This window comes from Panicum hallii, chromosome 9, assembly GCF_002211085.1.
Source record: "Panicum hallii strain FIL2 chromosome 9, PHallii_v3.1, whole genome shotgun sequence".
In the NCBI taxonomy this organism is placed as follows: Eukaryota; Viridiplantae; Streptophyta; class Magnoliopsida; order Poales; family Poaceae; genus Panicum; species Panicum hallii.
This window is the reverse complement of record NC_038050.1, coordinates 59099581-59112828: the sequence shown is the minus strand read 5'-3', so window position 1 is coordinate 59112828 and position 13248 is coordinate 59099581. Positions and strand designations below refer to the sequence as shown.

Sequence of the window (13248 nt, the reverse complement as noted above, 5' to 3'; positions counted from 1 at the left end):
GATCTCCCTATGCCAAATTGTCATTTTTTGTGAAATGATATAGTTAATGATTCAAGTCTTGGTAGAGCACAAATTAGACATTTGGATTTTATTTTTTCCATAGATTTAAATATGATATATTTTTACAACTTTTGCAACACATGGACAATTTTTGCTAGTTCATAATATAATTATTCAAGATGTTATTGTCTTGCAATGTAGCACTATAGTTCTTGTTATTTAAAACAAATATTTCTATCAATACTAAAAATTTGTGAGAATCTTCCATCTTAAAGATCGCTAGAGGTAGGAAAAAGAATATAATAAGGAGAAAACAGAGAGGATTAAGTAACTACGTATTAAGATCAAAAGGCTCTTTGAGTTCAGGTGTGAAATTGTATCAATCAACTTGCTAGTTTATTTGTAACACTTAAACAGCAATTATAAGATGATTGTGATGTACGTCCTCATACATAAGATCAGCAGATCATACAAGCAACGTAACACGGATCAACATTATTCGAGAGTTGATAACACAATTACATGCATAAAAATTGAGAAAATTTGCTGAGACATTGTAGATGCTACAGACAAAATTATTTTTTTCGTTCAAGTTGGACTTGAAATCCATTAGGAAACCCTAGTCCAGGACCAAACACCATGTCTCCACCACTGACCACCTTCAATCTGTTGCAGAAAACAAGATTAAAGATATTAAGTGAATGAGTATCGCATTGTTCTCTCATCCAAATTTTTTTTTATACTGCTGCAGATCAGAACTTTTTGCTGAGTACAATACCTATACTTGGTGACCAAGAAGTGGAGTAAGATAGCCATTTGAAGCCTTGCAAAGTCTACACCGACACATAACCTCAATCCTGATCCAAAGGCAATAAAATCCTTGGAGCCCCCAACTGGTTCCGAAAGATCCTGCACATCACCTTTCAATATCATTCACGTGTAGACTTTCATAACAAGTTGCATGGTAATTTAATCAAGCCTATTTTGCACAGAGCACATCCTGGCCCATGTGCATCAACTACTACTTTCATATATTATTTTCTAACCTTCCATCTCCATGGATTGAAGACACTGGGGTCCTCATATGTGGTAGGATTCAAATGAACTGCTGGAGGACAGATCATCACTATCCATCCCTCTGGAATAGTATAACCTTTACGAATACAAAATTTGTAAGACACAGCTTGCATTGGTTACCAAAAATAATTTCTTTCAGTAACGGTAAAACATTTGATGAGAACATATATATATATATATATATATATATATATATATATATATATGATAGTATATATGTTTCCACGAACTAGGGCGACAGAGTGAACCTACTACCTTTTATGTGGACATCTTGTGTTGCTTTCCTAAACAACACAGGGGCGACGTTGGCTAGCCTTAGTGATTCATTTATAACCTACAACAAGCAAATAGGGTCATCACATAGAAAACCATCAACATGCCAATCCTGGCATATTAATTATTTTATGATGATTATCCACTCACAGATTGAAAATGGGGGATGCTCCTGTTTCAACTTACATGGGAGGTGAATTTCATGGATTTGTATTCCTCCCAAGTGACTCCTGTGTCCGGATCAGCCCTTCTTTCCCGGATCTGCTGATGCTCCTCCTGCGGGTATCAGATGATTCTCGGCGATCTCAAAATCCAAACTTTATGTAAACTATTGGCTGGTGCTCATAGATAGTTTTAATTTACTTACCTCTAGTTCTTGTAATGCTTTGGGGTTGTCCGATAGAAACTTGAGTGCTGCAGTTAGTCCAGATGATGTTGTCTCAAAGCTAGCAAAGATCATCAAGAATAGCACATTTAAAGCAAGGTTTTCGGAGAGCGCAGGATTCTGCTTATTTAACTCGCTGACTATAACATCAATGAAATCCATCCTTTCCGGTGTTTCTGCCTTCTCTCGTCTCTCGTCAAGCACTTGCTTCAAGGTCTTCATAACATTATTGCGTCCCTACAGTATTGCATATATATGTATATATAGCTTAATGAGAATTCATAGCAATTCTAAGGTGGCGATTAATCCAAGGTAACAACAGGAAGGCACTGAATTATGCTAATTAGAATTATCGGCACGCAGTTCACGAGTTCGACCAGATCCACATCAATCAGTCAGCACATGATAAATCGGTAGGTATACCTGCATACATTTATAGAACGCTGTTCCAGGGATATAAAGTGGAAATGACAATAGTCCTTGGTTGAACGCATCAAAATTCTTCCACAGATCCCCTGATAATACCGACGCCTCGTGACCGATCATCCATTTGGCAGCAATACCGAATATCATCTGCACAGATATATATATAGATATATACAGAAGAAATGCCATTAGAATATATAGATGAAAACATCCATGCATCGTGCATTATTTACTGATCAAGATGGATTCGTGCATGCATACACTTGAGAGGGCTGGTTTGAGTTCAACGCTTTGTCTGTCGTGCCAGGAGCCAAGGGTCCTCTCCACGGCACCCTGCATATCATGGAGCAGCACCAGCCTGAGGTTCTCTGGGCCAAAGACTCGACGGATCATGTTCCTGGTGTTCTTGTGCAGGGACCCATAACATTTGGCGATGTTCTCCTCGCCCAGGAGTCTCATGAATGACTCCGGAAACCATATGTGGAATGCCTTCTCCTCTTGCTGCAGCACGTAGTGGTTGACGTCCGGGTCAAGAGACACAATCAGGTCCTTGCCGACCAAGTTGGTCTTGAAAATAGGACCGTACCTGAAAATTAAAGGTATTACCATGTATATATCGGTTAGATGTATATATATCGGGAGTTAAAAGTTAATTACTTTATGAAGCTTAAAAGTCGATAGATGGATATTTTGCCTTTTATGGGCATTTATAGCATTTGTCCCTTAATTTCAAGCATGTTGCACAATAAGCATCCAAAAGGAGTCTCGTGTAAGGGCAGCTCAAGCAGTGGTTTAACGGGAAAGAACTTCGATTCAATAGTGCTGGGACCTAGGCTGTAAATAAAACTAGCAAAAGGACAGCGTTCCCTCTCCCTGAATGGCTTTTGTGGACAGTTTTCATCTGTCAGAGTGTGCTTTGTTTGTTTTTGTTATGTGAAGATTCGATTATTTGCAACATTGGAGCTGCCCTAAGATGTAAAGGAAAATCATAAAGTACGTACAGTTGAGACTGTCATCTCCTCAAAAAAAAAGTTGAGACTGTCATGTAGAAATTAAACACATTGTGAAAAAGCTCTGAAAACCTAAAAAATAGTGTTCTATATCTAGATATATACACATATAGTATGGAGGGATATGGCATTAAATATTACCTCTCCATTCGTCGCTTGAAGAAAGGCAGCAGGTCGAGTGCAGGACTACGACTGAAGAACTCGAGTGTTTCTCCGAGGAGTGGTAGCCCCATAGAACCAGGCGGCAGCACCGCCTGCAAGCGTCGCCTATGGTTTATCTGTTTTAGAAGAAGGTGGAGTAACCAAATACATATCAGGGTCACACCCATGACAACAAAAGGCGGAGCCAGCCCTATGTTGATACCCTGGATGCTGTGTAACATGCCCACAGATTTAAAATCCATTGCACTCTGCTTTAAGCTACTGTACGTGTTTTTGTTCTGCAAGTAGCAGACCGCTAATGGGTTGATTGGGCAGTGCCTTGCAAAGCGTATGTGTGTGGCTGCTTAGCAGTCCTACAGTAGACTATAGCATGTGCATGGCACACTTCCTTCTTGTGATGCGTCTGATGAATATATATAGGGGGGAGAACCAGATGTCAATCATTGATATCGGAGTAAAATGAACCAAGACCTTAAACTTTTCCGTATTCTCAGCGAAGTACATAAATGCTCAACGTGAGCATTGGGTCCTTAAAAACTTCTCAAACTTAGTCCAAATTTATGGAAAATCATATTCATATCTACATACTAAATAAATACATTATCAAGAGTGAACAGGGCTCTAGCTGAGTTGGTTAGGTGGCTCCAGCAGTACTTCTCAGGTCCTGGTATTTGACTTACTGAGGGAGCGAATTTCAATGTGAGGTCAAAATAATCCGCCTCATCTGTCCAACACCAAAGCATAGGTCTAAGGTCCGGTCCAGGTCCAGGTTATTGGTAGTCTCACACGGGCCGGTCCACGTCATTGGTAGTCTCACACGGGCTATGGTACCACTATGTAAGGTGGGGCTGAGGTTTGGGGATTTTCCCAACCCACGTGAGAAGGGTTTCTCTTGCCAAATGTTGGAGGCAGTCTTACCCTCGCATGTTAAGTTTACATTATCAAGACATGTATTGTTGATTTAATGGAACAAATTTGATGGTGTAGAAGTTGGCATATTATTTTTATAATAAATTTAGTTAAAATTAGAGAAGTTTGATTTACTACAAAACTAGAACATCTTGTATTTCGGAACGGGGGCAGTAAATAATGTGAAAATTTTCTACCGCTAGTCAGACCGGAGATCACATCGCCATCGCAATGTGACTTTCATATGATGGGATGCAGTATCACGTGCTAAATAAACAAAGGGAAAATATCTTTATGAGTTAGCTGGCAGGAACTCAGCTATTGTGGCATTGTGCACGAACAGAACCACGGTAAGTTGGTTGCTTGAAACATGGATGACTGGAAACCGCCAGAAAATGAAACAGAACACATCAATACTTGAATAAAAATAAATGTGTCAACCTTGAACTGCACCAACAACCTCACACTATATATTATATGTTTGGTTACATGTCTTGGTGAAACGTCGTAGAAAATAGACACTTCTCCAACTACCCCAATGGCGACCCCGTGGCATGAATACAGCCGGGTGACATGACATGTGCTCACAGTCAAAGATTCGAAATCTTTACTCTGTTTTCAGCTACTACTAGATATAAATCTACTTCTGCGTATTACAGACCACTGAGATGATTGTCGGTCCACAAGGGTACACATGTCCAGGTCGATGATGGGTGGCCATAAGAGCTAGCTCGCCATGGCCCACACGACACCCACAAAAATTTCATTAAAATCACTTTGCAGCACTCGCAAGCTAAGCCAAAGCTAGCCAAATCGAGATGCATCTCTCCCTGCTGGCCTCATGGCCTCTCCTCCTCGTCCTGCTGCTCCCCCTCGTCTGCTTGCTGTACCAGCGCCAGCAGGATCACAACAGGAAGGAGCAGCAGCCTCGCGCATCCGACGGCGACCTCAAGGTCTACCCGATCCTCGGCAGGTTTCCTCACCTGGCCAAGAACGGCCACCGCCTAATCGAATGGTCCGTCGAGGTTGCGAAGCGGAGCCCGACGCATACCACAGCCTTCAAGGCCCCCGGCCTGCCCGGCGTCGTCATTACCGCCAACCCGGACAACGTCGAGCACATAGCCAAGACGAGCTTCGCCAACTACCCTAAGGGCGACCCCGTGGCGGCGGGGCTCGAGGACTTCCTCGGCCACGGCATCTTCAACTCCGACGGCGAGCAGTGGCTGTGGCAGCGCAAGGCCGCCAGCTTCGAGTTCAGCAAGCGCTCGCTGAGGAAATTCATCGTCGACACCGTCCAGTCCGAGGTCGTCGGGCGGTTCCTGCCGCTGCTCGAGAAGGCCGAGCGCCATGGGCGCACCCTGGACATGCAGCACGTCTTCGAGTGCTTCGCGTTCGACAACATCTGCCACGTGGCCTTCGGCGAGGACCCGGGGTGCCTCGCCGAGGAGGGCGCGGCGACGCCCCAGGCCGCGGAGTTCGTGCGCGCCTTTGACTACGTGGAGAGCGCCATCCTGGGCCGGTTCAGGCCGCCGGCAACCTTTCTGTGGCGCCTCAAGAGGGCGCTCAACATGGAGCCCGAGAAGCAGATCCGTGAGGCGCTCGACGTCGTCCACGGCTACGCCGACAGGATCGTCCGGAGGTGCCGGGAGAGAGGGGAGGCCGCCGGGCCGGAGAGCAGGGGCGACTTCCTGGCGCACATCGCAGCTCGCGGCGATCTCAGCGATGAGAGCCTCCGGGACGTGGTCACCAACCTCCTCCTCGCTGGGCGCGACACGACGTCCTCTGCGTTGACATGGTTCTTCTGGCTGGTCTCCGGCCGGCCTGACGTGGAGAACAAGATCGTCGACGAGATCCGCAGAGTGCGCGGATCAAGGTCGTCAAGCCATGGCGACGGCGGTGGCGCCACGGGCAAGACGACGACGTTCAACTTCGACGAGCTCCGGGAGATGCACTACATCCAGGCCGCCATCACCGAGTCGATGCGGCTGTACACGCCGGTGCCCATGGGCATGCACTACTGCAAGCAGGACGACGTCCTGCCGGACGGCACGTTCGTCGGGAAAGGGTGGGCGGTGAACCACTCCGTCTACGCGATGTCACGGCTCGAGAGCATATGGGGCAAGGACTGCGAGGAGTTCAGGCCGGAGCGGTGGCTCCGGGAGGACGGCACATTCCAGCCAGAGAGCCCGTTCAGGTTCCCGGTGTTCCACGCGGGGCCAAGGATGTGCCTCGGCAAGGAGCTGGCCTACATCCAGATGAAGTCCATCGTCTCCTGCGCCTTCGAGAGGTTCAGCTTCCAGTACTGTGGCGGCGAGGAGCACCCTGGGCTGGACTGGACGATCACGCTAAGGATGAAAGGCGGTTTGCCGATGCAAGTGACCAAGCAGCGCCAGGGGCCAGAGGCAGAGGCAGGTCTAGGGTAGATTTTAATTGCTAGCTGCACCTACAGTCCTGCCATACTTTGCCATTTTCATATCTATTATCGCGTATATTAATTTGCATGTAACGTTCACAGCCTCTGAGATGTAGGCACATCCATCTCGAGGCCAGTCTTTTGGTTGCTTTTGCTTTGTTATTCTGAGATATATAAGAAATAAGAGTAAATTTAAAATGCGTGCGTGGTACTCAGAACTTAATTTTCTCAGTGGTCATCTAGGTCCCTAGACTTGTGTTGGTGCCGAACAAGCCAGTTCCAAACAGAAAATGGAAACAAACACTGATTTCAATGACAACTTTTATCTCTACGTACTCCAAAATTTTAAAAATTCATCCCCGGACCTCAATTCCATCATCCCAAAAATGCCCACATATGTCGGGAATATTTCAAGAATATTCCTGAGCCGAGAGTCATTTTACAGCTCAGAGTACACAACTCTGCTACTTCCTTTGGGTCCCACCTATCCTCGTGACCTTGAGGTAACCTCCGATCGGCCCTTCACGTGTTCCTCGTGGGTCTGGTAACCTCCGGCCACCGCCGCGCCGTTCAGAAGTTGGCTCCACACCTGATAGCCAATTATAAGCGGTTGGGTTTTGCTGCCCTTGTAATTTCTTCTGTTGTTTTCTTTTTTTTTCTTTTCTGTTGGACCAATCTCTCTTTTTCTTCCTTTTTTTTATAGTTTTTTATATTCTGGATGACAAGAAGCACCCGTACTAACCAATAGGAATCAAGGGAAAATATTATTAAGAGTCAGTTGATACTCATCTATCATTGCATCATGCATGAAGAAAACCATAATAATTAAGTTGATTGCATGAAAGATGGAAGATTGGAGGGTGCATGAAAGAAATAGAACGCATCAATAATTAAATGAAAATAACTGCCAATTTGAATTTCACGGACTCAATCATATCTATTTGGTGACAGTTTTTTGTTGAAGCATAGGTAAGAGAAGATAAGTACAAATTTAATAATGACGTTGGGTTTATTAAATGACATGCCACCTCAAGAAATATTGTGGCATACACCAAAAAAAATGTTGTGGCAAGGGAAAAGTATTTATAAGGAGAGAAAAAATTTCTTGATGAAACCAGGTGTCCACCATTTCCAATGAAACGTGTTGAAAATTGCATTCGGCTATGCTAGAGGATTCTGCACTTGTCGCTGTGTATTATTTAGGGATGTAAGTTATATATATTTTAAATTATTGGGTCGATTCAAAAAATAAAACTAGAATGGCATTCTGCGTAAATATTTTAGGAGAAGAAATGAACTAGAGTGGTATGCTATCATAATTAATTAGCTGATAAAAAATACTATTAGATAACTACTTGTATCCTTAGTATTATTCAATCCCCATACCCCGATTCCATATCCAACTATCACTGCTGGGAGTGGGAGAGTACGGGCAGAAAAAAATATCTATTATTTAGAATCAGTCGATCCCCTTCCTCGCTCTACCTGGTCCGATCTCTCTCTTTAACTCTCTGTCTCCAACACACAAGTAATACGACATAGAAGCGCACTACTACATAAACTATTTTCACCACCGGCATTTTCACCATGGGTTCTTATATTTTACCGCCGGCCCTAAAGTAGGTGGCTATAAAGTAGGTGGCTATAATGGACTATAGGGGCGGTGAAAATTATTTTCACCACCGGCCCTAACCATGGACCGGCCATAAAATGCAATCTATTTTCACCAGCGGCTCCTACTACGGGTCGACAGTGAAAACGTTTTCACCGCCACATTTAGAAACGGGCTGGCGGTGAAACCCTTTTATCCAAAAGGCCTGACCCGAGCTTCTTCAATTTCTCGACCTCCTCCTCCCATGCTCTTTGCGCTCTGACTCCTCTAACGACCTCCACCCGCCTGCCTCCGCGCCGACACCTCCCCCGACCTTCGCCCGCCCGCTTCCACGCCGCCCTGCCGGATGGGCCCCGATTCCGGCGGCGCCCCGAACCTCCATCCTCGACCCCCCCCTCCATCTAGACCGCGTGGCCGACCGGCGCCGGCCCCTCCCTACACGGTTTGTGGATCTGGTGGCCGATTTGTGCTGGCTGTACTACCGGCTCCTCCCCTCTTATTGCTTCTGGGCGATAGCTGCAGGGATCGTCTCTCTCATCACAATTTCTTCCTCTCATTCACTACAGGTCTGCGAGGAAGTGCCGGTGAGCGGCGAGCTCCCCTCCAGCCCCCCTCTGGCGAGCTCCCGTTCTGTGGTACGCCTGCCCCTTCGCTACCACCCTCGTAGGCTCCTGTAGGTGTAGCTATGACCATAAAGCTTGCAGTTGGTGATTGGAAGATGCAGCCAGAACTACAATGATCATACACTTTCCGATCACTATTAAACATTGCCAGCTCATAACACAGACCCTCGGTGATATACACATTATCAGTGCCGGTCCGTGTTACAGGCCGGTGGTGATAATCTATTTTCACCGCCGGTTCAAAAATCAATGGTAAAAATAGGTATTTTCACTGCCGATATTTTACCGCTGCATGCAAAACCAGCGGTGAAAATAGACATGGAGCCGGCAGTGAAAATCGATGTGCAGTAGTAGCGTCTCTCCTCGTTCATCGCTGCACTGAGGAGCTTCACATTGTCCTTCTTTGTTCTCATCGCTCGCGCCGCGGGAAACGATAAGTATTATTAAATACCACACTCAAATTGATATCCAACCTAACCGGAGTGGGGAGGGTACGGGCAGAAAAAAAAATCTATTACTCGTATTTAGAATCGGTCGATCCCCTCCCCTCCCTCTCTCAACTTAACACACAAGTAATTTAACTCCCTCTCCCTTAGATCGAGCAAAAAATCTCTCCACGTTCATCGCTGCATTGAGGAGGAGCTTCGCGTGGACCTTCTTCGTTCTCTTCGCTCGCGCCGCCGGGAACAATGATCATTGAGTACTGTATACACCTCGTGCGCGTCGCTTATGGAACTAGTGCTCGAGCTGCTGTGCGCCGCACCTACCGGTGGCACTAGCCGCCTATTTAGGCACCACACTGGCCACAGGCAGGATGCGCACAGACAGGCCGTGTATACATCAAAGAGTATCTGCTAGGAGCACGAAATTAATTATTTATGAGCTCGATCACGGTGCTCAAATCCTCGCCGGCGATCGTCGTCCCGTCGGAGGCGGAGCCGGAAGCAGCGGTAGCACCGAAGGCCGGCGAGACCGTCGGCCTCTCCTCTTTCGACAAGCGCGCGGGTCCTTTCCCGGTCACGATGCTCCTCGCGTACGACCGGCCGATCCACGAGCCCGTCGAGACGATCAAGCGGTCGCTGTCGCGGGCGCTCGCTCACTACCAACCCATGGCCGGCCGCCTTAGCAACGGCGACGACGCAGGGATCGTCTGCTCCGGGGAGGGCGTGCTCGTCGTGGGCGCACGGGCCAGCTGCGACCTGGAGGAACTCCTGGACGACCAGAAGGGCGGCGCAGCGCGGTTCGTCAAGGACCTCGCCCTCAGCTACGCCAGCGAGCCCTGCCGCGAGTCCGACCCCTTGCTGCTCGTGCAGGTGACCGAGTTCGCCTGCGGTGGGTTCGTACTCGGAGTGACGTGGAACCACGTGGCGGCAGATGGCGCGGGGATGGCGCAGTTCCTGCAGGCTGTCGGCGAGCTTGCGCGCGGGGTGTCCCCACCGTCCGTCTCCCCGGTACGGCACTGGGACGACTCCATCCCGGGCCTCCCCGCACCGATGGCCACGGCTCAGAAGCCTTCTTCGTCGGCGGCCAGTGGACCCCAGGACATGGTCCGGCTCGACGTCACCATCCCATGGAGCCTCATCAGCGACATCAGAGCTGCCGGTGTCAGCGCCGGCGGCAAGCCCTGCACCGTGTTCGAGGCCGTCGCCGCGGTGCTCTGGAAGTGCCGCACCCGGGCGTCCCTGTCCGCCGTCGACCCCAGATCTCCGGCGCCGCTCTTCTTCCCGTGCAATCTGCGAGCCCTGGTCGGCGCTAGCGCCGGCTACTACGGGAACTGCACGGTCGTGCAGGTGGTTAGCGCGACGACCGGCGTGGTGGCAGATAGCGCCATAGGCGACCTGGTCGGTCTCATCAGGCTCGCCAAAGAAAAGGTTCCGGACGTGCTGCGCCCAAGCTCCGATGACGGCAACAGCAACGGCGGGGGCCGCGGACAAGAACAAGAAGAAGGCCCGCCGGTGCAGTTCACCATGTACAATGTCCTCGCGGTACTGAGCTGGCGAAACCTGGGCTTCGAAGCGGCGGACATGGGCAGCGGTGGGGCGTCACGGGTGATGTGGGACGCCGACCCCATGGCGCCGGGCTGCGTCGCGTGCCCGCCGCGCAAGGGGAGGGACGATGGGGTGAGCGTGTCTTCCATCTGTGTGAAGCCGGAGCACGCCGACGCCTTTCTCGGCGAGCTTGCCAAGCTTACTGCATCAAATAATTAACTAATCAAGGAGCCAATGATGGGTGTGTGTTGTTCGTCGTAAACTTAAAAGCTTCGCCATGAAATCGCACGGAAATAGTTGTACCCAATGGCGGCCGTTGATTAAAATCTGGCGACTGCGCTACTGCTCAAGGTTCTTTAATTTGAAATAATACCACAGAGTAATTATTCTTGTCGTATGTACAAAGTTACTCTGAGGTTACCTTCAATCAAAGTCGTCAACCTAACGCATAATTTTATACAGCAACATGAGATCCAGAAGATTGGACTCTAAAAAGGAACATGATCCATTATAGTATGATTATAATTTTGGTGATTGTATGATAACATAATCAATGGGACTGACGAGCTTGTAAACTTAAGTTTATACGATTTTTAGGTCCCATGGATGGAGTTCAATGGTCCAAATCGCTGTCAAGATGCTCAAGTTGCAGTGAAAATGGAGAAACATATTTGGGGTGTTCAAATGATTGTAGAGATGATTTGGACAACCGGTAGAAATATTGAAAGGATCGGTTAAACCGACGGTCCCCGAAGATAACGGGTCGGTGCATTGGTAGTTAAATAACTATCAAGTTCAGAAGAAATCCAGTTGCACCGCTTGAACTGCCGCTATAACAATGGAGACGTTGGTGCAATGAGGAGATGATATGGAAATCAAGTGAAGAAATGACAGAGGCACCGGTTAAACCGACTGTGCAAAAGAAGGTGTTAGTGCAGGGTTTCCAAGCAAAGTTTTTAGCACTGGTTGAACCAACGGTGCATCAGTGCAATGACGCAAGCAAGCTCAGCCGTGGCAGAGAGATGTTCAACAGCTAGTATGCAGATTCAAAGTGGCCGGTTAAACCGACGGCTATGACCGGTTAAACCAACACTTTAAGCTTTTTATTCAGAAAAGCAAGTAACGGCTAGGAGTGGATCTCTAGCCTATATGAGGCCTCACCCGAGTCATTTGATGTTGCTAGAGTTCGTGAGAAGCTACCGACACTCTCAAGAAGTTCTCCAACCCACCCAAGAGCTCATTGATCACATTCTTAGATTTAGCACAAGCTTTGAGAGTGTTAGTGCTAGGATTAGCACTAGAGAGAGTGAGAGAGCAAGGTATTGCTGCCTTGTGTGATGGTTCTTAAGAGTGAATCACAAGTTGTATCTCCGTGTGCCGGTCCCTTGGAGTCTTGGTGACTTGCCGGCAAATCATCGACCCTCCAGCTTGATATGGAGCGGTGACGATGGCTTTGTGCGGGGGACGTGCAGACCCCCATCCTTCATGGAGAAGCTCCTTAGTGGAAAGCGGCATCAAGGAGACTGGGACTTGACAAGAGCCTTGGTGGTGAAACGTCCCCTCATCAGAGGTGACTAAATGTGATACAAATATCAGTCCCAGGAGGCTGATAACACATTTATTACACCAGATGGTTCATGACCGTACAAACCGTCGAGGTAGCGGGCACTGAAGCGCCACTATCATGAGGGACAACATAAGGACTAAAAGCTAAACTAAAGTGCCAACGAAATCTACGATAACATCAGAGTCTTGTACTATGATAAGCTTCCTGTGGAGGCCCTGAACCACAGGCAAGGTTGGGTGCAGCACGGCGACCTACTCGACATCTTCAGGAACGAAGTTCGGATCCTCCTTTGTAAAAACTAAGCAAGAGTGAGTACATACGTACTCAACAAGTCCAACCACACCCACGGAGGGGGATAATAAAGATCATGCACAGGATATATCAAGGATAAGGTTAGGATTCATTTGCGATAAAGTAAGGTTTTACACAGGCAAGGGTTCATTTAATAAAAGAGTTTTCTTAAAATATTTCTGTAGTAATCGAATAATGAGTGGGGTTGATACTACACAAAGGATCCAAGTTTTAATGCTACCGGACTCCACATCCACAGTAGCTCATGGCGCAACTGCCGAAACCTTTCAAAACAATTCATGCCACAAAACCAACCATCCCAAAATGTCTATTGAAGTGACCATGCCGTAACTCGTCCGATACCGTGGACACGGCTATTCGAATAGATTTTACACTCTGCAGAGGTTGTACACTTTACCCACAAGTAAGATACCGCACTACGAACACCTTAGTATCGCTGCGGATCCTAACAAAGCCCTTACCCACCTTAGCTGAATCTAACTAGCCAACAC

At 47.7% G+C, this 13248-nt stretch overlaps 3 protein-coding genes and 1 long non-coding RNA gene across 4 annotated transcripts; 3 read left to right on the top strand and 1 right to left on the bottom strand.

Annotated features, from left to right (window-relative positions):
* Nucleotides 1-374: 374 nt before the first annotated feature.
* On the bottom strand, nucleotides 375-3722 carry LOC112877249 (cytochrome P450 87A3-like). The gene is made up of 9 exons (XM_025941492.1): nucleotides 3313-3722; nucleotides 2423-2747; nucleotides 2159-2308; nucleotides 1718-1972; nucleotides 1537-1626; nucleotides 1333-1411; nucleotides 1047-1153; nucleotides 779-909; nucleotides 375-666 (listed from the first exon to the last, which is right to left on the bottom strand). The coding sequence occupies exons 1-9, from the start codon at nucleotides 3573-3575 to the stop codon at nucleotides 576-578; spliced, it is 1491 nt and encodes a 496-aa protein (XP_025797277.1). The 5' UTR covers nucleotides 3576-3722; the 3' UTR covers nucleotides 375-575.
* Nucleotides 3723-4931: 1209 nt separating this feature from the next.
* On the top strand, nucleotides 4932-6857 carry LOC112876078 (cytochrome P450 94B1-like). Its single transcript, XM_025940115.1, has one exon. The coding sequence runs from the start codon at nucleotides 5061-5063 to the stop codon at nucleotides 6663-6665; it is 1605 nt and encodes a 534-aa protein (XP_025795900.1). The 5' UTR covers nucleotides 4932-5060; the 3' UTR covers nucleotides 6666-6857.
* A 1472-nt stretch (nucleotides 6858-8329) lies between these two features.
* Nucleotides 8330-9024, top strand: LOC112872926. Its single transcript, XR_003224735.1, has 2 exons — nucleotides 8330-8709; nucleotides 8834-9024. It is a non-coding gene; the product is annotated as an uncharacterized LOC112872926 (long non-coding RNA).
* Nucleotides 9025-9492: 468 nt separating this feature from the next.
* Nucleotides 9493-11275, top strand: LOC112873883 (acyl transferase 15-like). The gene has a single exon (XM_025936976.1). It carries the CDS (start codon nucleotides 9769-9771, stop codon nucleotides 11095-11097), a length of 1329 nt encoding a protein of 442 aa, XP_025792761.1. The 5' UTR covers nucleotides 9493-9768; the 3' UTR covers nucleotides 11098-11275.
* Nucleotides 11276-13248: the final 1973 nt, after the last annotated feature.

Excerpts from the sequence above, each read along its gene's own strand:
- LOC112877249 (XM_025941492.1), bottom strand. The coding sequence starts at position 3,575 with ATGGATTTTAAATCTGTGGGCATGTTACACAGCATCCAGGGTATCAAC. Across the intron at positions 2,748-3,312 it reads TTCAAGCGACGAATGGAGAG|GTACGGTCCTATTTTCAAGA; the intron begins GTAATATTTAAT and ends TTTAATTTTCAG. Across the intron at positions 2,309-2,422 it reads TCAAACCAGCCCTCTCAAGT|ATGATATTCGGTATTGCTGC; the intron begins GTATGCATGCAC and ends ATATCTGTGCAG.
- LOC112876078 (XM_025940115.1), top strand. The coding sequence starts at position 5,061 with ATGCATCTCTCCCTGCTGGCCTCATGGCCTCTCCTCCTCGTCCTGCTG.
- LOC112873883 (XM_025936976.1), top strand. The coding sequence starts at position 9,769 with ATGAGCTCGATCACGGTGCTCAAATCCTCGCCGGCGATCGTCGTCCCG.